General features: G+C 40.7%; 7 protein-coding genes across 8 annotated transcripts; 4 read left to right on the top strand and 3 right to left on the bottom strand.

Moving 5' to 3' along the window:
• Nucleotides 1-6: 6 nt before the first annotated feature.
• Nucleotides 7-1,709, bottom strand: LOC108604117 (protein arginine N-methyltransferase 1). The gene is made up of 3 exons (XM_017993402.1): nucleotides 1,623-1,709; nucleotides 776-1,556; nucleotides 7-708 (listed from the first exon to the last, which is right to left on the bottom strand). Exons 1-3 carry the CDS (start codon nucleotides 1,636-1,638, stop codon nucleotides 18-20), a joined length of 1,488 nt encoding a protein of 495 aa, XP_017848891.1. The 5' UTR covers nucleotides 1,639-1,709; the 3' UTR covers nucleotides 7-17.
• A 112-nt stretch (nucleotides 1,710-1,821) lies between these two features.
• On the top strand, nucleotides 1,822-2,617 carry LOC108601998 (28S ribosomal protein S10, mitochondrial). Its single transcript, XM_017989997.1, has 3 exons — nucleotides 1,822-1,868; nucleotides 1,923-2,131; nucleotides 2,198-2,617. Exons 1-3 carry the CDS (start codon nucleotides 1,860-1,862, stop codon nucleotides 2,451-2,453), a joined length of 474 nt encoding a protein of 157 aa, XP_017845486.1. The 5' UTR covers nucleotides 1,822-1,859; the 3' UTR covers nucleotides 2,454-2,617.
• Nucleotides 2,618-2,711: 94 nt separating this feature from the next.
• LOC108601997 lies at nucleotides 2,712-3,995 on the top strand. The gene is made up of 4 exons (XM_017989996.1): nucleotides 2,712-2,956; nucleotides 3,012-3,209; nucleotides 3,271-3,514; nucleotides 3,574-3,995. Exons 1-4 carry the CDS (start codon nucleotides 2,748-2,750, stop codon nucleotides 3,688-3,690), a joined length of 768 nt encoding a protein of 255 aa, XP_017845485.1. The 5' UTR covers nucleotides 2,712-2,747; the 3' UTR covers nucleotides 3,691-3,995.
• An 846-nt stretch (nucleotides 3,996-4,841) lies between these two features.
• Nucleotides 4,842-8,359, top strand: LOC108603181 (heat shock 70 kDa protein cognate 4). Its single transcript, XM_017991739.1, has 2 exons — nucleotides 4,842-4,987; nucleotides 6,397-8,359. Exon 2 carries the CDS (start codon nucleotides 6,397-6,399, stop codon nucleotides 8,353-8,355), a length of 1,959 nt encoding a protein of 652 aa, XP_017847228.1. The 5' UTR covers nucleotides 4,842-4,987; the 3' UTR covers nucleotides 8,356-8,359.
• Nucleotides 8,360-8,683: 324 nt separating this feature from the next.
• On the bottom strand, nucleotides 8,684-10,911 carry LOC108603180 (putative ammonium transporter 2). The gene is made up of 4 exons (XM_017991738.2): nucleotides 10,803-10,911; nucleotides 10,259-10,748; nucleotides 9,798-10,193; nucleotides 8,684-9,742 (listed from the first exon to the last, which is right to left on the bottom strand). Exons 2-4 carry the CDS (start codon nucleotides 10,702-10,704, stop codon nucleotides 8,821-8,823), a joined length of 1,764 nt encoding a protein of 587 aa, XP_017847227.1. The 5' UTR covers nucleotides 10,705-10,748; nucleotides 10,803-10,911; the 3' UTR covers nucleotides 8,684-8,820.
• Nucleotides 10,912-11,299: 388 nt separating this feature from the next.
• Nucleotides 11,300-17,125, top strand: LOC108604845 (polyhomeotic-proximal chromatin protein). The gene is given in 5 exon segments (XM_017994465.2): nucleotides 11,300-11,485; nucleotides 12,666-13,083; nucleotides 13,142-14,999; nucleotides 15,720-16,690; nucleotides 16,752-17,125. Coding segments are annotated over 5 exon segments (3,375 nt in total). The 5' UTR covers nucleotides 11,300-11,442; the 3' UTR covers nucleotides 16,837-17,125.
• Nucleotides 17,126-18,779: 1,654 nt separating this feature from the next.
• Nucleotides 18,780-24,437, bottom strand: LOC108604343 (eukaryotic translation initiation factor 2 subunit 3). 2 transcript variants are annotated; one of them, XM_017993771.1, is made up of 5 exons: nucleotides 24,288-24,353; nucleotides 23,487-23,661; nucleotides 20,412-20,648; nucleotides 19,478-20,351; nucleotides 18,780-19,409 (listed from the first exon to the last, which is right to left on the bottom strand). In XM_017993771.1, exons 1-5 carry the CDS (start codon nucleotides 24,351-24,353, stop codon nucleotides 19,334-19,336), a joined length of 1,428 nt encoding a protein of 475 aa, XP_017849260.1. In that variant the 3' UTR covers nucleotides 18,780-19,333. The 2 variants fall into 2 exon arrangements, with proteins under 2 accessions (XP_017849260.1, XP_017849259.1); XM_017993770.1 differs by lacking the exons at nucleotides 18,780-19,409; nucleotides 19,478-20,351; nucleotides 20,412-20,648 and adding an exon at nucleotides 21,154-22,829 and having other exon boundaries at nucleotides 24,288-24,437.
• Nucleotides 24,438-24,481: the final 44 nt, after the last annotated feature.

The raw sequence follows: 24,481 nt of genomic DNA, 5'->3' as shown, positions 1-24,481 counted from the left end.
AACAAACTGAAGACCAACTAATCCACAGAGTACTTGAATTGTTTACCAAATGCTTCGATATCGACGCACAATGCACGCACATCGGTCTGCTGGCGACGTGAGCTAATCTTACCGCGGATCACATCCCCTGCTTGCACCAACTGCGGTTGATCTAGAAAAAATACAGTTTGCTTCCAGTGCGTGGGAGTTTCGTTGGGTGATGTGCTGAACATAACCTTGGAGTCCAATTCAAACAGCGTATCAAAATAACCCACAAATGCGGCCAGTTTACCAGAACGTGTGCACTTCAAGCTAAACTCATGCTTAAAATTCAAATAGTTTAGGTCGACAGTCATCATATCGAAATTGGCAATTTGCTCGCTTTCGGTGAGTATGTCTTCCATATTAACCACCTCCATTAACGGCTCCTGTATACTGCGCTTGCGCAAATCACTCATATCCACGCCATAGACATCTGACCAAAATTCAATGTGCTGCGTGTGCAATGTCTCATTCATCCCCATTAGATGCAATGTGCATCGATTTGGCAGAATTGTACCATTCGGTTTGAGATGATTCTCACGTGCATAGATAATGCTGTCCAACATCGCCTCGTATAGCAGAAAATAGCCCATCCACTCGGATATAATAATATCGTATTTTGGCTCGGGCAGCTCTGTGTCCTCCAAGCGTCCCTTCACTAAGCTTATATTTGCTATTTTGTTTTTTCTGCACAGTTAAAAATAGATAGCTAACAATATAATATAATTTTATAAAAAAAAAAATAAGCACTTACCTAACTATGTCCATGGCACTGTAGACAATCTCCGAGTTATCAATTCCCACCACCCTTTCAGCGCCCGCTTGAGAGGCAAATATGGACAAAATACCCGTGCCGCAGCCCACATCTAGCACCGTCTTACCACGTAGAAAACTTTTGTTATTCATTAACGCAGCACGATAGCTACTAGTGCGAACCGTGTCACTGAGCATTTCATGGTGTATGCCATAGTGCGAGTAGCTATTAAAGTACTCCTTATCCAACCGAGGATTATTACGTATTGTGGCAGTGTTCGCTTCTGAGTCGTCGTGCATCTTTTCTAAAAGTGCTTTATAGTCAACTCGCATGCGTTCCATATCTTCGCTAGCCTGCTGCAACAGCCTGGCTTGCTCCGCAATGCGCCGCCTTAAATCTGGCACACTATCAGCTGCATCTGATTTTGCAGTTTCATAGTCGTAGCAAAGCCACGGTTCGTATTCCAGCGGTTTTAAATATTTTTCATCATTCCATTGCGCTTGCTCCGTTAACAGTAGTTGTTCTGCTGTAAGCTTATTGGCACGTATATAATTGATTAGCTTGATGAAGGAATACTGATCCATTTGAAATTTCTGTTGCAGTTGGGGCAAGCTCACTTTATGTTGATTGTTTAAGTGTTCAATGGCCAGCTCAATACTTTTGAAGGTTTCCTTGCAAAATAAACAATTGGTTGGTTCGCCTTCATTCTCAGCAGTTTCATTATCGTCGATATCATCATATGCCTCATCGTCCGAGCTGGACATGATCTCCTTTACATATTCTGTTGTTAGAATTCATACAGTTTGTAAGCTTTCAATGAAAGGGTTTTTGTTTTGCTTTTGCTTACCCTCTGATTTTTCCATAGTTAAAATACTGTAGCCTTAACTATTGAACGTTTTGCTTAACAATAATAATAATAATAAAGATTAAAAACGTTTTAAGCTGCACGTGTAGTCTGAAACAGTGTAACCACACCCCGGCAACATACGATATACTACATACATATGTATGTACATGTTATCGATAGTTAGCCGCTTAAGCAGCTGTGTACTTGCATAACCCAGTTTTGTGGTTCAATAACAAAATGCTGCAGGTAAAATTTGGAATTTTCTTAAAATGTGAGTGATAACTTAATTATAAATTTCAGTTGTGGAAAAACATACGCACAGTGCAGCCTGTCCGCTTTTGCTCAGCGCTTAGTAGCAGCGGAGCAACTCCAACAGCGGCACCTGAGCCTGACAAACTTTACAGCAAATTGGAAGTGGAACTGCGAGGTGTAGACCCTTCGGTACTGAAAAGCTATACCTGGTTTGCAACAACCGCCGCCGAACACTTGGGCATCGAGTTGGGGAAGTGGTAAGCAAAACCAACAGCTACACAATACCAGAAATGATTCAATAAATTATAATGTTTTCATTACAGTTGGTCTCCACGCAAGGCACACCATGAGCGTATGACGCTATTGAAATCGGTGCACATTTATAAAAAACATCGCGTACAATATGAAGTTCGTACACATTTTCGCTACATGAACTTTCACAAATTAACTGGCTCTACGTTGGATACATTTCTGGAGTACATTGAACGCAATCTGCCTGAGGGCGTCGCGTTGCAGGCATCCAAGACGGAGCTCCAACAAATACCAGAACATCTGCGGCAGCCACCCGAGCATGTCTAAAGCCTTAAGTTAACTCGATAAGCCAACTAGCTGTAAGTTGTTGCATATGATTTATGCCAGTTTTTGTATTTTTACAGTACATTAAACTCCTTCAAAGCGCTAGATTATGTGTAAATTGCCAGCAGCAAATATAAGTCTAATCTAAAGTGTTAGCCTATTGATAAGCAAAATTTGTATTTGTTTGTATATACCAATGGAATTTGGGCTACTGAAAAAAAGCTGTAGCTATTGCAGTGACAATTTAGTTACGTTTTATACTTTCAACCAAACGGACATAAAACTAAGAAAGTGAAAATGCGAAAGATTCATTTGTTGTTAGCTACGGCTACAATTTACCTTTGCCTACCAGCAGCTGAATGTGTTTTTGAAAAAACGATCGAATCCTTTCTGAAAGAGTTGAGTGTGCGCATGTGCCATCCCATACCAAATTTGGGGTTGCCTGCATTAGATCCTCTGACCGTCAATCATGCAGAGACAGCCATGGACAATAAATACCTTATAGAGTAGGTTGAGGAATTCTACAATTATGTCAATGTTTTTCATATCATATTCTTTTAGTTTTACCGGCTCTATAGACAATTTTAAGGTACATGGACTCTCCGATTTTGTCATAAACAAATTGTCTATAAATATTGTTCCTGGTGTAACACGTAGTACTATCAATGTTACCTTCCCATATACCTATTTGAAATCCATATATACCGCAAAGGGATCTTTAGCATATATTTTGAATTTGGCTGGCGATGGCAATGCGGAGTAAGCTAACTATGAGTACGAATTATTGCTTTAAATTTATTCAATTTGAAATTTATTTTAGAACAACAATAACCGACTTTAATTTTGAAATTTCTTGGAGAATTAAGGCATCAATTGGCCCTTTGGCAATTACCGCACTTAAAATTGATATGCTTTTGGGAGATTTGAAAATCAATTTTGATAATTTGTTAGAGGAAGAACGTATTAATAATTTTGTACATGCACTTGTTAATGAAATGGGCGTTGAATTACTCGGTGATATTTGGAATTATGAGCAGCCTACGGCAATCGACAAGGTCGAAACTGTAAGTATATAATTTTCAAATATTAATTATTACTCCACTAACCCACCTTTAATTTTTAGATCATCAATTCCAAACTCCCTGATCTCTTGAAGTTAATCACTGGAGGTAATGGTGGAGAAGGCCCTCCTGTGTTTGATGGTGTCGAGCCGGACTGCAAATCGGAAATTGGGAACTAAGACTGAGTCAAGGATATTATACTCTATATTATATTTTTATTGTTCATATGCCGATAAGTAAGCAGAGAAATATATTTATAGGCTTGTTGGCTAATCTTTTATAGATAAAGTACGCGTACACCTATGAAACCCCAATTTACATTCTAATCCAAAAGCTGATAGTGAATTTCTTTTGCTACTTGATATTGTTGATGTGGGGTAATAATAAAGCCACTGTATTTGATAACTATTTATTGACTTGTAGCTGCGAAAATACAAAGTTTTTGTTATCAGGACTGCATTCATTGAAATCTTAATCAACCAAATATGCACAAAAAACAAATAAATTAATTAATATTCAAACTACAATGGTTAATTCCTAAAAAATGTTATGTACTAAACAAATGTTAGTTTGGAAAATTGAAAAAGTAATTATTCTTATTCAATCCAAAATAGAAAATCTGTAAAAAAAAAATTATACAATATTTAAAATAAATGTAGAGGATACTATAAACTGTGATTAATCTAACTTTCGATCGGAAGTTGGTTACACTATGAGTGCCTGACCCTGTAAATAAGTCGGAATATTTCAGAAAAAAAAAAATTGTAAATATTAAAAGATGCTCAATTTCCCGCGGTTAGGCGGGAACGGAAAGCAAAAGTTGGCAGTCCCAATTTGTTGCGTTATTTTCATCTTTGTCGCTCTTATTGTATTGCTATTGCTGCATTGCTCGTACAATATTATTGTAGATAATACTTGCTGGTATAAAATGCACACTAGTTCTTTTTAAGCAATAAACTGTCTTTCTATTTTCTTTACTCATCGTTTTTTTTTTTAATATCCATAATTTGCTTTTAAGAAATATTCTTCTTCAGTTATTCCTGGCCTATTTTAATTTATATGTATATTTACAAGATCATGTACTTGGTACATCATAAATTTATATAAATATATATATGTTTATATACTGGCATTATTATTTAAAAAATATATTAAGTAGATACCTTTTGTTAGTATATTACATATTATTATGTAGGAACGTTTTGAATTTGCATAGACTTTTTAGCCTGTCAAATACAAAAATGAGCAAATGAACAGAAATGAATCAACACTGGTTAGAATTTTCCAGAAAGACATCGACCGCCTATAAATAAACGTGCGCCACGCTTCCCACCGTTATTCCTAAAAAAAGTGCCAGTTTGATCGAACGTCAGAGTGTCGACTCGGCAGAAGTGAAATTAAAGTAGGACACAAGTGAAGTAGCAATTACACGGTTATTCCCATATATTTAGTACATTTCAAATAACTTATACAAAGGTAAGTGTTGTCTATAGTTACGTTTTCGTATTTTATGTGTATGCAGTTAATAGAAAATTTCTTTTAAAAAAAAACACCACGTGCTTACTGTTTTTCAAAGCGTGCTTAAAATGTGCTCTCATCAAATGTTAATGACTTTAACAATATTTCTTTGAGTCCATGTCAATGACATTTTTATAACAAGCGCAATTTTCGAGAGTCTCACGCAGAAACACATGGTTTGAGAAAAAGTGAACTTTCGATTTTGAACTCCAATGTGCATAACTGTTTGTGCATATGTACATACAAAATATTATTGCGTCATTCGGTTTTTTCTTTTATTATATTAATTAATATAGCAGTACTGAATTGCAATATTAATTATAGTCAATAATTAATAGAATATTCATAGCCTAATGTGATTGGATAATTTATTTGAGTGCGGTTGCACTGGAATATTCCATTGAAAAATGTGCCGCATCACACGACATACATGCGTACATATACATACACATATACTACCCGAGAAACGACCCATAGTGCACAGTTGTGAGTCATTATGACGCTTAAGCACTGATGTCTAAATTTATTTATACATTAAAATAGAAGCAATCACTAAATATAGATTTTGTTTCTAAATATATTCTTATATTTATTTATCTATACACGTTAGTCTTGAATGCTAAATTTCTTTTTCAACTAACGTTGCTAACCGGCATTTAATTGTATGTTTAAATAGGGGGGAAAAAAACCAATACAGACGCAATGCAGAGCGCGCGTGTTTTTAGACCTAGTGTCGTCTCTTTCATGCGCATTATTTAATACGTGCGTCATAAGACAGCGTGGTTTCTAGCGAAATAAATACATATTCATCTATATACACATACATGTTATGTATGTATGTAGTTTTGTGTGTACGATTTTTTGGCATTCCAGAATTTTCGCCTTTGTACTTCAATGTTGTATTCATGCGGTGATTGCACCTTTTTCGGAATTTTAGCAGCTGCTTTTGAATTATTATACTCGATTGTTATCTCGGCATTTATCTTGAAAATGTGGGTACACATTCATCCATGTACAGATGTACATCTGTACGTACATCAGTATGTACCAATGTACGTACATATATGTAATGAAATGTACATATTCACACAAATGTACATTAATTCGTGTCTTGGCCATTGGAAATTAGTCATGTGTTCATGCTTTGTTTGTTTCGCTGGTGACTCTGCCATTAGCAACCAGTTTGTGACGGCAACACACAAATGGTATGAAATTATATACAAACATATGTTCTAGAAATTGCAATTTAATTGGCAGCCTCGGCCTTAAATATAACTTGAAAATAGTTTATTATTTCCCCATTTCTGTATTGAGACGATTGACAAAACTTTATATTTATATTTTCAATCCTTTTGCATTACTTACAGATGTCTAAAGCTCCAGCTGTTGGTATTGATTTGGGCACCACCTACTCTTGCGTGGGTGTGTTCCAGCATGGCAAGGTTGAGATCATTGCCAACGATCAGGGTAATCGTACCACACCATCCTATGTTGCCTTCACGGACACGGAGCGTTTGATTGGTGATGCTGCCAAGAACCAGGTGGCAATGAACCCAACCCAAACGATCTTCGATGCCAAGCGTCTTATTGGTCGCAAATTCGAGGATTCGGCTGTGCAGTCGGACATGAAGCACTGGCCCTTTGATGTTGTCAGCGTTGATGGCAAGCCCAAGATTGAGGTTACGTACAAGGATGAGAAGAAGACTTTCTTCCCCGAGGAGATCTCCTCCATGGTGTTGACCAAGATGAAGGAGACCGCCGAGGCGTACCTTGGCAAGACGGTGACAAATGCCGTCATCACTGTGCCCGCTTATTTCAACGACTCGCAGCGTCAGGCGACCAAAGATGCTGGTACCATTGCCGGTTTGAATGTGCTGCGTATTATCAACGAGCCCACGGCCGCGGCTATTGCCTATGGTCTGGACAAGAAGGCTGTTGGTGAGCGCAATGTGCTCATTTTCGATTTGGGCGGCGGTACCTTTGATGTTTCCATTCTGTCGATTGATGACGGCATCTTCGAGGTCAAGTCTACGGCCGGTGACACTCACTTGGGTGGTGAGGATTTCGACAATCGTCTAGTCACCCACTTTGTGCAGGAATTCAAGCGCAAGCACAAGAAGGATCTGACCACAAACAAGCGTGCACTGCGTCGTCTGCGCACTGCCTGCGAGCGCGCAAAGCGTACGCTCTCCTCCTCCACCCAGGCCAGCATTGAGATCGACTCTCTGTTCGAGGGTACCGATTTCTACACCTCCATTACTCGTGCTCGTTTCGAGGAATTGAACGCTGATCTGTTCCGCAGCACCATGGACCCCGTCGAGAAGGCTCTGCGTGATGCCAAGCTGGACAAGTCGGCCATCCACGATATTGTGCTGGTCGGTGGCTCCACTCGTATCCCTAAGGTGCAGCGTCTGTTGCAGGATCTGTTCAATGGCAAGGAGCTGAACAAGTCTATCAATCCCGATGAGGCTGTCGCTTATGGTGCCGCTGTCCAGGCTGCCATTCTGCATGGTGACAAGTCCCAGGAAGTGCAAGATCTGCTGCTGCTCGATGTTACCCCATTGTCGTTGGGTATTGAGACTGCTGGCGGTGTGATGAGCGTGCTCATCAAGCGTAACACCACCATTCCCACCAAGCAGACTCAGACCTTCACCACATACTCTGACAATCAACCTGGTGTGCTGATTCAGGTGTACGAGGGCGAGCGTGCCATGACCAAGGACAACAATCTGTTGGGCAAGTTTGAGCTTTCGGGCATTCCACCAGCACCACGCGGTGTGCCACAGATTGAGGTGACCTTCGATATCGATGCCAACGGTATTCTGAATGTCACTGCTCTGGAGCGCTCCACCAACAAGGAGAACAAGATCACCATTACCAATGACAAGGGTCGTCTGTCCAAGGAGGATATTGAGCGTATGGTCAATGAGGCTGAGAAGTACCGCAACGAGGATGAGAAGCAGAAGGAGACCATCTCTGCCAAGAACGGTCTGGAGTCGTACTGCTTCAACATGAAGGCCACCCTCGATGAGGACAACTTGAAGAGCAAGATCGCCGATGCGGATCGCACTACCATTTTGGACAAGTGCAACGATACCATCAAGTGGCTCGATGCCAATCAGCTGGCTGATAAGGAGGAATATGAGCATCGCCAGAAGGAGCTCGAGGGTGTTTGCAACCCAATCATCACCAAGCTCTACCAGAGCGCTGGCGGTGCTCCTGGAGGTATGCCAGGCGGTATGCCCGGTGGCATGCCCGGCGCTGGTGGTGCCCCTGGCGCTGCCGGAGCTGGCGGCGCTGGCCCCACCATTGAGGAGGTCGATTAAACAATTCACCATAACACCAACCAGTAATAAAACCAACAACACTATACAAGAACTTTACTTGGATTCTAAATTAGAAGAAACACCACCACCATTAACAAACTCCTACATAACAAGAATAAACAACAACTGCTCTTGTTTACATTACACATTATAATAATATACAACTGCAAACCATCTACAAAGAAAACAAATACATAAGATAATACATATATATTATATTATTATCAGCATTAAGTACATCGATCGATCATCCAAACAATATTCTCATAAAATTGAAATAAATAAATCAATTTGAGAAATTAAATATTTGAATATTTATTTATGGGATGGGGGAATTGCACATGTTATTAAAGTGGCTTTTATACAAGCAATTGCAAACTACTTTTATAACCAAGTACATAACAAATGTAGAAAAGGGTGTGACTATATGGTAAATGGATTTCATTTTTAGGGCTCTAGAAGTTATTAGTCAATCCATGCAAAGTTGCCATCCTTATCCACTTTGGCTACATTGCCACTAATAGATAGATCCGTATTTTTGGGTATGTAGCTCCCCTGGTCTTGACTCCAGATATTGCGCTTAATCTGCACCGATCTGACCTTGCGTCCAAATACATTAGTTTGCTGCTTTAACGGCGATGCAGACTTGATGTCTAGATTTATGTCAGCCTCCAGCTCATCCGACGTTTGCTGCTTCGAAGCTTCATCATGCTTTTTGGTGCCGCGATTTACTTGAGCCAAATATGACTGCCACTGCTCTAGTTTATTCTCAGCGGCGCGCAACTGTTCAATGCGTCGCTCATGGCCAGGATTTATGCCTATTGGCTGCACGCCAGCAATTTCATTCAAATCGATTTTTAGGGGCGCCAGCGCAGAAATGGCGCGAGATAGACCAATTTGTGTGTGGCGTATGCGATGCTCGGTAAGATCAGCGCCCAGTAATTCTTCGTGTGGATCCATGCGTATGGGTATGATCTTATTTACAATGTATAGCAGTAAGAAAGTGGAGCAAATACCCCAACAGGCTAAACAAAACGCAGATAGAGTCTGTATGCCCAGCAGATACCAGCCGCCACCTTTAAAGAGACCGCTGCGTCCATTTGTGGTATCCATAGGAATGGGATTGTCGGCAAACAGGCCAACGGCAATGACACCCCAAATCCCACATACACCATGTACTGCACTGGCACCAACTGGATCATCCACGCCCATGCGATCGAATAGTGGCATGGCTATGACGCAAAGCAACGACCCAAACGCGCCAATTATCAAGGCTTCCCAGGCCCGATATAAGAAACAGCCGGCGGTTATTGATACCAGTGAGCCCAAGACGCCATTAATGAGATCCATAATATCCATTCGACCATCGTGACGCCAAAAGGAGTAGCTGTAAAAATTTAAATTAATATTATACTTAGCTCGCAGTTGGGAAGCAAACTTACATGGAGCTTAAAAAGCCTCCACCAAAGGAGCCCATCATGGTCATGACAGCTGCACGAGCTGCATACTGCCACTTGGCACCACTAACGCCATAAGTGCTGCCCGAGTTGAATGCCAACCAACCCCACCAGAGCACAAACAGACCCATGCAGGCGTTGACTGGATTTCCTAGTGGCAGAGGATCATACCCATCAGCATAGCGACCTAATCGTGGACCCAACATGGCTGCAGACGCAAATGCCGACGCACCACCAATTAGATGCACTGGGCCGCTGCCTGCTATATCCACAGCGCCTAAATTATTCAGAAATCCGTGCTCACCCCAGACCCAACCAGCGGGTATGCAATAGACCACCGTGTTAAGAAAAGAGAACAAACAGTAGGCCTTAAAATTGCAGCTTTGGTAAAGAGAAAAAAATCATTAATATACTTAAGTAAAATTTTATCTTTATCGGTTGGTTACCGCTCTGCCATGGCGCCGCTCACAATAGTTGTGGCCGTCGTTGCAAAGGAAAGTTGAAAGAGAAATGCTGCAAAGATTTGCCCCATAAGCTCATCGCCCACTGGTGGATCCAATAGAAAGTCGCCAATGGCCATAAAGGGATTCGATAGAGGTCCGCGTCCAAAGCTAATGCCGTACCCAAAAAGCCAATAGGTAAAGCCACCAAGTACTATATCGATCACATTCTTCATCATAATGTTGACTTCGTTCTTTATGGAAACACAGCCAGACTCAAGCATTCCGAAACCCGTTTGCATGGTAAAGATAATGAAGGATGAGGTAAGCACCCAGTTTGTATCCTCAATTGACAGATCGTACAGTCCAGGTATAACATAGCTGCTGTTCCGCGCAACACCCTTTAGGGCGGTCGCCTGCGATGCGGTAGCATTTACCAATTTTGAAGGCATTTCGGGTCGCGTCCGTTGGCTGCCAAAGTTGCTCTGCAAATAAACTTGTATGCAAAAAACTTATCAGCAAATGCCAACTTTATTTTGCTACAAATTACCTGCATTTAATTTAAACGTCGGCTAATCGTTTTCAGCCACCAAGCCAAAGGGTACAGCTACATTATTTAGATGCATTGCCACAAACTCCAACTGCGTGTTGTTGACAACAAAGAGCTCATTTTTAATGTGCATATGCACATATACTTATTGACATTGTTGTTGTTGCTCCTTGAGCACTGAACTTGACATTGTCACAAATCTGCTTGCGTGTCTCGAACCGTTTACAAAATTAATGAAAACTGATTTCGATTTAAATTCAATTACAGCATTTTATATGTGCAATGTACGTAAGCGTGTGCATTTTGTTATTTTAAAGAGTTAAAGTCTTATTTACGTATCTAATTCAATTCAACTTCAGTTAAATTTTAAGTTTGAATGCTAAAGCAGCGTTTGTAGATAACTTTTATAAGCTGTAATCGATTTTTCTTGAAAGTTTTCAGCTCCAAGTGTTGGAAAGGTAGAGTAGACAAAATTTCGATAGCTATCGCACGTTCAGCTGCTGCTAGCTAACAGTCTCTTTACAGCGGCCTCAATTTGTTGGTGTTCGTTAAAACCGTTGAAAGTATCAAATAAAATTCGTGTGACAAAAGGAGATAATAATTAATTGTGTAGTTTGTCGCGTAAATTAACGCCAGCAAAATGTATTTTTTGGCAGTGCTAGCGTTTATTGGAAATGCCAAAGGTAAAAAGTTACTGTTTGAAGAAAAAAGTCTGAAAAATTTGATACACACACAAACACGAGCCATATCCTTGATGTGCCAAAGAGAGCAGCTAAGTAGAGAAAATGTATATTTTGCACGAAAACCTACGCTGAAACAATTTTCAGATTGTTCATGCATATAATATTACATGACAGTTTCAAGTACACTAATGTGAAGATTTTTCTCGATTTAAAATCAATTTCAATTGATGTGCTTCTTCTACAATAAGTGGAATATGGTCCATGGCCACAGCATATTCACAATTTATGGGACACGGGGCACACACACACATTCGCGCTTACGATTGCGCTCTCTTTTTCTCAGGCAGCAACTCCTGCAAAAAGAGGGGCTAGGGGGCGGAGTATAGGCATAACGTTTCTTTGCTTGGCAGGGAAGTACTTGCCTGCCTCTTTCTATATCGCTCTCGCACTCTCTCGGCTCTTCTGTGTGTCTGTGTGTGTGTGTGTGTGGGTGGTTGCTCTGCGTGGTATGCTGTTTATTTTTTGTATGTATGTGTATGCATATGCTGTTGGTGTTTGGGTGTGTGCAAGCATACGGGCTTTTTGGGGGCTGATTGGGATGTGTGTAACTCATACACAAGAATGTTATATGTATGTGTATATTTGAATGTGCGTATGTGTGTGTTGCAAAAATTTCACTTGGAAACTCGCATAAAAGGCATTTTTGCTAGCTTGTCGTTTGCGGGGGCGTTGCGAGCACTGTTTGCCATTTTCGCTCATTCGTGCGTTTCCTGCACAGCCGTTTGCACTCGGTCTGTTGCTCGTCAGGAGCTGCATGCTATGCCTGTCCACCCCCTATACGAATGTTGGTTTATATTTGATTTTAATTTGCATTTCCTTTTGCTGTTTAGCATTTAAATTATGTTCAAAATTGTAATGCGTTTGCATTTAATTTAATTCGTGTGATAAATGTAACGGACATGATTGTTTTTAGGGGATGCATGCTTGAGTGGGTGTGTGTCCCTTTTAAAATGTCCATGACAGCACCTGCTGCATTTTATATGCTTTGTATGTATGTGTGCGAACTGTAGCTGATTTATTGGCAGAAAGCGAAACTTGGTCAAGTGTGTTACGCGAAATGCTATATTAAACTTTGCAACTGACAAAAATAATAATAAATTTTAAAAATGTTTGTTTTTAGATACCAATGCGGTGAGCTCGAGCCTTATACAAGGCGGCGGCCACTGCCGCGATTACAATGGCAAGTTGTATGAGACGGGCATGCATTATATGCCTGGACCCGACTCTTGCCGCTTGTGCATCTGCGACAGCGGATTACCCAAGGCATGCAAAATGGTATTGTGCGAGGCGTTTAGCAAATGCAAATCGTTTCAAACCGTTGGCAGCGGCAACAATTGCTGTGAGGTGATCTGTTTGGACGACCAGTTTAGCGATGGCAGCACCGACTTTGGCATTTGACTAGTGGCCAGTGGCATAACTGCCACGCTGTCGCTATCGTTGCTGTTCTTTTTGGTCAATCGCTTGCGGCAGCGCAAGATGCGCGCACGTGAGAATCGCCAGAATGCGGAGGATCAACGCAGCATTGTGGGTAGCATTGGGTGAGTTGCAAATTTCATTAATGTCATGAGCTGTTTATTTGAACAATTTGCATTGCAGCTACATAGCGGGTAATATGGGCTACATGGAGGGCAATTTGAGTGCCATGGATTATTCATATGCCGGTGGTGCTACGCATTATCCGCTCTGGAAACCGCCAAGTGGTTATTTTCCACGCGGCGAGGCGCCACCGCCATATGAGGAGGCAGTGGCCATATCACAGGCGGAGGCCATGAGCGCGCAGTGCACGGTGGTTACGTTACCCAACAGTCAATTGCAGCGGCAGGCAATCACTCAGCAGCAGCAGCAACAATTGCAACAACAACAGCAACAGTTGCAACAGCAGCATCTGCAACAACACACGCTGCAGTTGCATACACAGCCACAACAACATGCCCACCCACATGCCTACGCACAGCAACTGGTGCCCGTGCCCGTGAGCGCCGCTGCACATGCAGCACATCAGTTAACTGCTGCAGCGGCTGCTGCTGCTACGGCGGCATCCAATTACACGCAGAGCACCACAAATTTGATAAATATCAATATAAACAGTGGCAGCGGCGTTACGACTATTGCCACTGGCGAAAATCATCAGCCCCCCTATAGCCTGCAGAGCGAGCAACAACACTTGTTGGAGCAGCAGCAATTGCAGCAGCAGCAGCAACTGCAGCAGCAACAGCAACAACAACTGCAACAGCAGCAGCAAATGCAACAACAGCAAATGCAGCAAATGCCAGCGCCCACATCGAGTAATTCCATCTGTGTACAAACCATGCCCACGCCTAAGCAAAATGTAAGCAGCGAATGCAACTATAAGAACTGTCATTTAAACATAAGCGCCAGCGTTAGCAGCGCTGCAGCAGCAACTGCCAGCTCGTTGGCCTATGCAGTGGCTCGCCGCACGCCACGCGGCTCACAGGAGCTGCTGCAACAGCAGCCGCAACAGCAATATCTGACTGTAGCCGATGTGGAGATTAACGCCAGCGCCAGCAGCGCTAGCTATCATACGCTACCCGCCAGCAGTGCTGAGCTGCAGCAACAGCAGCAGCAGCAGCTGCAACAGCAATTGCAGCAACAGCAACTGCAGCAACAGCAGCAGCAGCAGCTTATAGCGGCTGCGCTATCCACGCCCGCCATTGATATGCTGCCGCCATTGGAAATCGCCCCCAGCACTACAGACTCGGTCACACAAACGATGCCAATCAAGTCTCAGCATCAACCCCAGCAGCAGCAGCAGCAGCAGCAGGTTGGCAGCAAGACACCTTCGAGCACGCGGCGCTATCAACGCAGCATGCCACGCTACTATGCCGTTGCCGATCCGCTGCAAATGGTGCCCAGTGTAAAGGTCAAGTCCAGCGGCAGCAGCAACAGCAGCTCCACAGATGCAACCGCCAGCAGCAGCAGCACCAAGCTCAGCAAGAAGCCCATGTGTCAATGCCCCATACAGCATGTGCCCATGAGCTACATGGGCAGCAATGCCAATGCCAATACCAATGCATTCCTCAGTGGCGCCGGCAAGCTCTTCACCAGCTCAGGCAATGCCTGTGCGCTGTCCCCACGCCATGCCACCACCTTAGCATATGGCCAACGGATCAAATCCTCCTCCAGCCTGTCGCCACAACAGCCATCGGACTTGCAGCGCAACGCTTCCGCCCATGAACCCAAAATCGCAACCATTTCCAAGCAGGTGGGCGATGAGCTGCAGTCGCATGCCACGCCAGCCAGCAACAGTGTTTCAGCCATTATACCTCCGCCGCCACTGCAGCATCACGATGAGGTAAATGCACCGCCCATCGTGTTGGGACGCGTGCAGAAGCGTTCCAGCGGCAGCAGCGCGGCGGAACGTGCGCGTAGCACCAGTGGCGGACGCAGTGCAGCGTCTGCTGAGATGCTTACCAACGCGTACTTGAATCGTAAGGTGAGTTCGAAATGTAAGTAATCCCATTGCGTATGCTGTGGCACTTGCTGCATTTAGTTGCATAAGACTAAAGTTCATAGAATACATAAAAAGCGCAATGTGCTTTAAAAAACAAAAGCCTTCAAAATTATAAAATTAAATTTTCCCGATATTTTGTTAAATAATTATTAGGTCATTATTATTATTGCCAGTTAGATAATCTTTTTTAAAACATTATCTAATGGTTTATTATTCTTGGTGCTCTGCAATTAAATTAATTAAGTTTAAAATACAACAGAAATAAAATTAAAAAAAGGTTTGAATATTACTTTTGATTATTTTTAATTATTAGCTACAAAAGTTTTCCACTATTTCTTGATCGCAAGTTTTGTACATATTTTATAATCTATAAAATTTAACAATTTAACAACAAATAGTTGTACTGGCCTAAAAGATTATTTTATATTATATATTGATTACTTTTGATTATTATTGGCTAATCAACATAATTTCTGATTATTTATTTGATCGCAAGCAATTTATTACCATAAATATTTCACCAGAGAATTTAATAATAATTTCCATGCATCGTTTAACTTATTAGTAATTCGAATCGAAATATATATAAGATATGCAATGTTTTGACCACTGCGCTTTTCCCATTGCGAAATTTTTTGGTTCTAGAATCTTTGCAAAATTTATGGCTGCCTCTTGCTTTAACTCTGTCAGCAATTTTTGCAGGTTGATGCTTACTTGAGCTTGACGCAGAAACAGCCGCAACATTATTATAATCAACAGCAGCAGACGACGTTGCTGCAAAGCGAACAAATCAATCCAATTTTACCACCGAAACTCTACAAAAGTTTAACGAATTTAAAATCAGCCACAGTCACTGCAGCAACAACAACAGCAGCAGCAACAACGAGCAACTATAACAACAACAATGCAGTGGCCACCATATATACGCTAAGTAAATCCAGCAACAACAGCGTTAATCTGCAGCGTAAGGAACAAGCGCCCACCTTGACGTTGCCACCCGCCAGTCCATCCGCCAGCTGCAGCGAGAAATCAAGCGCTAAAATTAACTCGAGCACCTTTTACCCCTTGGCCAATCATCATGTAACATATACACTGCCCAAACATATTAGCGGCAAAGTCTCGCTAAATAGCACCATCAATAGTGTGGTAAGCAAAGTTCCCTCGGTGATAAGCATACCGCCGTTGGAGAATAACAACGAGAAGTTGGCAATCCAGAGCAAGAGCACCACACTGCCCAAGATATTGCGTGTGAAGTCAACAGCAGCTGGAGCAAGCAGCGCCGCCAGCAGCAGCAGCAGCAGCAACACAACAGCAACCACTACCATTGCCATGCCCAGTTATCCGCAGCAGAGTGTGCGCAGCGCCAACAGCACGCCAAGCAAACAGCTGCCTGTTTGCACTACGTCAAAGAATTGCCTAAATCCCAAGGAGCATTTTCTGCCCAACGATACGAGCCTAGATGATGATTATCTCAGCGAGTGTGAAAATTGTAAAATAGCGCAGAGCGCTAAATACTACTTGGATGCGAATCTAACTGTCAGCAACGCTGCTGCAGCTACGCCACAGGAAACAATGACGCTGCAACGTAAGAGTCTGGAGGAAACCAAGGAGGAAACACATGATAGCTACTATCGCAGCTCGCACACGCTGCCCAGCAATGCCAAGAAACTGGGGTAAGTGCCAGATACTATAGATATGAATAAAAAATAATTAATATGCTTTTTCCTATTGCAGTGCCAGCAAAAACAACAATCGCGAGGCCTGGCAGTTCTCTACTATCCCAGCGGCTAGCTCTTCAGATGAGGACATCAACGAATGAGATTTAAGCCATTTTCTTTAAGATGCTACTTACAACAGCAAGCAAACCCAAAACAATGCCAAACACAAAGATGCATCCTAAAGAAAACGTAGGCTTCTTCAATATAAACATATTGCTCCCAATCAAATGACAGCACAAACAATATAAACTAGTTAAACGCCACAGAAACCGTTTTCAAGTACTAATTCGTTTCTATTGTATAAATATAAGCACTAGCCTAACTATAGCTAACAAATTGTATAATCAAACTGCATATAGCTATTTATGACAGATGTATGTACATATATATGTATCTTCAAGTAAGTTGTGTAAGTTGAAATTGCAAAAACTTCAAAAATGTATTTCTATGTAAATGAAAATAAAGCTAAAGCTCGAATTATATTGTTTTTTAGTAATATAAGCAAGTAGTTTGGTTTCTGTTCGAAACATATGTACGTATATATATATATAGATACATGTAGATTAGACAGTTAAAAATCAAAGCATTAAAAAATTCAAAAATTATTTACTCTAAGCCCCATTTTGCCAAATGATTGTAAAGTCTTTTTTTTATAAGCTGACCAAATAATGCAAATTTACTTCAAAAGAAATATTACACAAAAAATAACACAAATTAAACTAACAATTTTGAAATGTAAAAATATATTTACGTATGTTACAAACAAAAAGGCAACTAATTAGCAAACCAAAGAATATGTATATGTATTTGTGTGTGTTGTCTATTAAGCATATGCAATGCTAATTACAGATGTTCAATACCTGCATATTTATCGGAATTAAATCAATGTTAAATATGCGTGTGTGTAAAAATGTAATTTTGAAAAGTTCTCTTCATTTATTTAACACAATTACGACAAGTATTATAATCGCACACAAATTGCAAGTGTTTTGCAATTGTAACTTTAAGCAATGGAAAAAAGTACACAAAATAGCAACAAATTATGTATGTATGTAATTTCTGTAGCTAAGTAACGCTACAATTGTTACTTTAGCTTGTACTGTTTTATTTGACTAGATGTACTTAACGAAAATATTAGTAGCATATGAAAAGATAAATAGTATTTGAAACTAGTCACAAACCTTACATAGAGAAGCCAAAGAAAAGAGAGAAATAAACACTCAATTATTTAAGAATTCTTTTGCACATTGTCTGCATATGCTTAAGTGATTTCTGTGGTAAGATCCTTGGTTGTAAATGAGCTTTTAGAACTGACATATATATGTGTATGTATCTTTTATGTAAAACGATTGATGGACTGGATGGTTCTTTAGTTTCTTGCTTCAAGCACTTTAAGCGTATGTGCATATTAAAAATGATAACTAAATTGTGTTCAACTTGCTCAAATTTATAAGTCAAATTTATACAAACACCTAATGTACTTAATTTAGATTTTAGTTATAAGTGAAACGTATGTATCTCTGTTCAAGGCGTACTGAAAACAACGCATACAACAAATATAAAGCAAAGTTAATTATTTCAATCTCATTAGTATTTAATTGAATGAATTCAAAATGAAAACAAAATGCAACGCAAAGTAGTTCGTATGTGTATGTATGTATATGTAAATTTTTGACTAAGTACGAATTTTTAATAACTAAGCTAATTGATATTGAATTCATTTGTGAAAGTCCTAAAACATGAAATATTCGTACATGCAAATTGTAGTTTACAACTAAATTAGTGTGCGCTAGTTATTCAATGCAAAAATAAAAGGTATAAGTTTGTTTCAAAATAATACATGTAACTTACAAAATAAAAATAGAAATATTAATTCAAGTGTCATGTTTCAAAACAAAAAAAAAACCAAAAACGATAATGTGAAATTCATTACAATGCTTAAAATAAAAATGATCTATAATAAATAAATTGATTAAATACCTGTAACTGTAATTAAATTTTATGCCCCGAGTTAATTTCAGAAAAAACACCTTGTTTAGTTGTAAAAATGCGTATCATCATTTCATACGTGTTTTGTTTTTTATTTGTTTTTTTCTTCTTTCGTATTTAAATCATAAAAACAATTTTACGACATATCCGATCTGTTATTTTGTAAATGTATGGTAATAACCTATTAGTTACTTGCAATGCTTGCTTTTGCTATATTTCTTGTGTATAACAATTGCCCGCGAAAATTTGTTTATATACATACAAAATTTAAATAAATTAAGGTATGTATGCATACTTTTCTTCTTTAATAATTTTGCTTATGTTCCTGATTTGTTTGTAGGCTGAACTGTTGTTTATATATATTTTTTCAATTTTTATTGTTTTTTTTTTTGTTTTGCTTTCAACGGACGTGAAGGAGGACAACGACGCAGGATTTTTTTATGAAAAGACAGAATGCAGCAGCAGTTGTATAAATTCAACAAATCGCTAAAATGACAAGCCGTTTGTAAAGTTGTGTACACACACATACACACTCGAAACGCTTAAAATTGTATAAAGTATTTATATGAATTTAGAGCAGGTCTTATTAGCTCGATGTTAATTGGTTATCTACTTCTTGCTCGGTTGACTGTCCAGCACAGGGTTGATTGTCTTGCCTCCAAATATCTGACCCCAACCGATCAAGCTGTAAGTGCAACCAAAAACAAACAATTAGTAATGTGAATTAAATAATAAGATGATAATTATAATTACCGCCAATGGTTCTCGACACGTCTGCTGAGCGCAATCTTCTCGCCCTTTTCCGTACAGACAGGCGTTGTGAGCACAATTTTGGCCAGATCACCCTTTGTGGCAGAGATGCGGCCGCCGGTACTCAGCGATCCAATGTTGACGAGCAAAATCTCGTTACGCTGCAGCTTCTCCACACGTGCACCCTTCTTGTCACCATCGGTGCGCACACCAAGCAGGCGACGCAGCAGATAATACGAAATTTCCAGCTCAATGTAAATGTCGGGCAAGTGGCCAACAGCGCCAAGCACTTGACCAACCAAGCGATCGGCACGGCATAGCGTTGGATCAATTTTGGTGCCCACACCAATCAAACCCCCGGGCACGGCATACTGCAGTTCATTTTGTTCAGCAAACAGCGATACAATGCGTGAGAAGATGGGACGGCAGGTAATGTTACCATCGCTGTCCTTGGTCACAACGCCGGGGCGTACTTCAATCTCTTGACCGACCTTAAGGACTCCGCTCAATATGGAGCCACCGGCGACGCCGCCCTTGAGATCCTGCACCTCACAGCCAGGCTTGTTCACATCGAACGAACGTATGACAATTAGACGAGGTGGCGTATTGAAGTCGCGCTGGGGCACAGGTATCTTGTTGACAATATATTCGCAGAGCACATCGATGTTGTACTTGAGCTGGGCAGAAATTGGAATAATGGGTGCGCCTTCGGCGACAGTTCCCTGTACAAACTTGGTTATCTCCTCGTACTGTTCCTTTGCCTGACTCTCCTTCACCAAATCAATTTTGTTTTGCAATATCAAAATCTGTTTCAGTTTCATAATCTCAATGGCCGCCAAATGCTCCGATGTTTGTGGCTGTGGACATGACTCGTTGCCTACACAGAGAAATAAAAATGTAAACTAAATTGTTTTGTCTAGAATTCACATGGACTAACCGGCAATAAGCAGCAGCGCAGCATCCATGACAGCGGCGCCGTTCAACATAGTAGCCATAAGAATGTCGTGACCGGGGCAATCAACGAAACTGACATGACGCACCAATCTAAAGCGACCTGAGCAAGCGGGACGCGCACATGGCATGCTGTCGTCTTTGCTGGAGCCATCCGATACAAAACTGGCCGGACGTGGGCACTTGGGATTATCGCATTTATAGATTTTGGCATTGGCATAGCCTGAAAAAATAATAAATGATAAAGTCCAAATTATAATAAATATATATACATATAATATTTAAAATCAAATCATTTTATTTATGTAAAAAAAAAAATAAAATTCTATAAGTATTTTAAATGAAATATATAATTCTTAAAATATAACTTAGAAGGCTCTACACTCCCTGCTAAATATATGACGTATAATCTGAGTGGTTGATTATATATAATTTATTTGCAATTCCAATTGAAATAACTTAACATTCAATTATAGATACAATAATTCATATTAATACATAGTTTCATTGATCAAATAAGTGGTTTATACATAATTCCTTACAAATTAATACAATTAAGGCATAAGGCATAAAATTTATTGCTTAAAATACAATAAACTAAAATGAAAAAAAGAATTCAAATGTATTTTGTCATTATTTTATTCAACAAATGGCAATAGCTGTTGAATAAAATAATATAAGTGTTCGATGTTAGGCCAATTACAAATTATAATAAAAAAAAAAAAATAAATAATTTCTTTAGTTTAAAATAGAACTTTGCGACACTTGCTGGCTCCGCAACGACACTCAATGCGCGCGCCCTCTGAAAGATTCTCATAGGGTATATCCTCATTGTCAGCGCGTATATAATCGAAGCTCAATTCCTCGCCAGCTGTAATGTTGCGTATTGTGAAAAATACCAAGTGTGGCATGGCAACGTTCATGTGATTAATCCAGCAGGGGAACACAGCCAAGTTGGGTTCGCATGAATGATTGATAAAATGCGAAATATTGCCATAATTTGCTGCATCGACTGTATACTCGCTCTCCGCAGCGGTATTGTAATCCAAATCGAACAGATAGGTGCGACCCTTGTCATCGTAGGCCTTGCCACGTACATTTGCCTCATCGCTGGTAATCAGCTCGCCCACATATTCGCAGATGAATTCGCCCCTGCGCAGAGAGTGGGCGCTGCGAACTCCCCAGCCACGTCCATTGCTGGTCTTGAACAACTCCAACGCATGCTTGCGACCATGTTGCACTCTACGGTTTGAGCAATTGGCGTCGCACATGCACAGACTATTGCATTCGTAAATGGCGCTGCCTTGTGGCAAGCGCATGCGTTCCGTGCCTCGCTCATAGGCAAAGAGCTCGCCCGCAAGACGCGCGCAGCAGCGACTGCGTGGACAACATTCGCCCGCCTCTTGCTCGTGGCAATTGCAACCCAGTTGTGCAGGCGCTGGTCGCGGCACGCTGGCGCTATGTATATTCTCCTTAATGTACACAAAACTCTCATCAACAACATCAAAGTCCACATCATTGCACACGCGTATGGGCGGTGCTGGCAGCTCCACGTTATTCATGCGCGCTTCAAATTGAGCCAACGTCTGCAGCTGCTTGCGTCGCTCATAGTAACAGCGTTGCAAACGCATGTTCTTTAAGGCACGCGCGCCTATGACTTGTGGTTCCCGCTGACTGCGACTGCCAGCGGCACGATATTGCGCCAACATTATAAGATCCAAATGCAAGCATAATGGCTCAAATGTATCTACATCCGACATGCTAAAGTCCTCCATATCAGCGGCAACTGTGGTGGTGACCATTTGACTCTGCAGTTCACTGGTTATAGTAGTTATGAAACTGTCGTAGAAATGCATCTGACGCTCCACAAAGTGCTCCAGTTGCGCACAATCGGCGACATTATCAAACGACTCCCAGGTATTGTCTTTGCTCTCATAGCCTAGCCACTTGACATAGAAGAGCCACGAGCATCGTGAGCCTAAAACCTCTACGCTTTCAATATTTTCTAGAATATATTCGCCCTTGGGCGTCTGTTTGCCGTCATTTGTCTTGGTACGTTTCGGGACAGGTGAAGATCGTTCCAGTAACCTGCTGCGCTTGCGCTTAAGATCTCTTTGTGCTAGCTTAGTGTGCGTTGCGGCGCTGGTGGTCACATCATCGCCGTTGAATACGCTGCCATAACCACTGCTATTGCTGGGAGTTAAGGAGCACTGGCTTGTGCTGCGCCTGGGACGCAACAGTAGTGTGGACAACGGTTGTCTATTGGCATTGCTTGTCGTTACGCTGCAGTGCTCCCTGCGCTGTTCGGCACGGCGTTGCAGTATTTTTCGCTGTTTGAGTTCGTATTTGCGTCGCTCATGCTTGGAGCTTAAAAGTTTTTGGATTTTCATTTCACTTAAGCGTTCTGCAAATGACAATGTGTTTGTTTTTGTTTTGGTATTTAACGCGCGTCGTTGGACAAAACGATAAAACGAAAAAAAAGAAGAAAAAGATTGGCTTCAATTAATTAAATTGCTGGATTATCAAAACAAAAGTGAAACAATACGCAAAGCTCTAAGAAACTAGCAAACAATTTAAATCAAATTTAAAGTTCTCACAGTTTACATACAGAAGACAGAAAGAGTATGAGATCTAATCCGAACTACTAAGGCGACGACACAGTGCTTGTGTTGGGCGACTAATCCAGCAATTTAAGTCATCATTTCAATCATTTTACAGAACGCTTAAACCAAATTCTTAAAAACTAAAATAAAGAAACAATAAAACTTAGAAAATTATGAATTCTGAGCGCCGCAAATCCGTTAACATTTCATATATTTGTATTATTGAAATTACTTTTAAAACGATAATGAGATCTCGAGCAATTGAGTGCGTTTTGTGCCGTCGTCAGCAATTGGTTAATATTTTATGATTAAAAGTTATTTAGTGCTTAGGTATGGAAAAGGCAATTGTAATTTTTCCATCTTGTTTTGGGTTTAAAGGCATATATTTTAAAATTAAGTTGTTAAAACTATGATTAAAAATAACAATCGTTATAAGTCAATTTTAAAATGACACTCACCGAGCTTAATTGTAATGTTTCGCTCCAACTCATTTTTAAAGCGCACAGTCTGCACGCCGGAGATGGCTTTGACAACCGTAGATTTACCATGCGCTACATGTCCGATTGTGCCAATGTTGATTGTGGCCTGGCGAGAGATCACCTCGGGCGACAACGGTGTTAGATTGCTGATTTCCTATAAAACACATAAATTTAGTTATACTCTAAGGGAGAACAGAACTTATACACCCCCACAAGCAGTCCATTCACAATAATCACGCCCAAAACCGCCCTGTAAACATTTTTACACATACGCGCACACGCACACACATACACATATTTATGTATGATTTTGCATGAGTATGAGTACTAAAAAGCCGTACATTTTGAGGTTAGAGTCAACTAAGAATTGCATCAGCTTTTGAAGGCAACAGATGATCAGCTAAATTTAATTGGACTTCCATTTTGTTTACTCCAAGTAAACATCCAAGCCTAGTTGAGTTGCATGCTGCACAGATAAGGGAAAACCCTAACAATACTGACAAAGCGTAGCACTACCGCCACGTGCTGCATTTTTTCTTCTACTAGTACTAGCGGCTTTCTTTTTTGTAGTCTCTTGGCAACAACAATAGAATGTTTATAGCAAAAATACGTCCTATTTAGCTTTACAATCAAATAATTTGAATTTTCATATAGGAATTGCTGCTGCATAGCGTCGCATTTGCCTTTGGATTGTAGCGCATTTACATTTTAAGCAAAGACGCGTACGGTGTCAATGTATCCAGGTTGATTTGTTCCACGGTTTTTTTTTTGCACACTTACCAAATTTGTAAGATCCTGCTTTTGCAAATTTGTGTTCACATTGACTTGTGCTTCAGCCGTGGCCATGATTTTAATATTTATAAAAGCGTTGTCTATATAAAATTATAAAGTGAATCTTCCAGCTCGTTTACACCTCAACATTAATTAGAGTTGTCGTTTCTATTTATTTTTCGGCGATTTAAAGCCACTAAATG

Source organism: Drosophila busckii, chromosome 3R (genome assembly GCF_011750605.1).
Source record: "Drosophila busckii strain San Diego stock center, stock number 13000-0081.31 chromosome 3R, ASM1175060v1, whole genome shotgun sequence".
Lineage (NCBI taxonomy): Eukaryota > Metazoa > Arthropoda > Insecta > Diptera > Drosophilidae > Drosophila > Drosophila busckii.
Note: the sequence above shows the minus strand (reverse complement) of the source record. Positions and strands in the feature narration are given on the sequence as shown.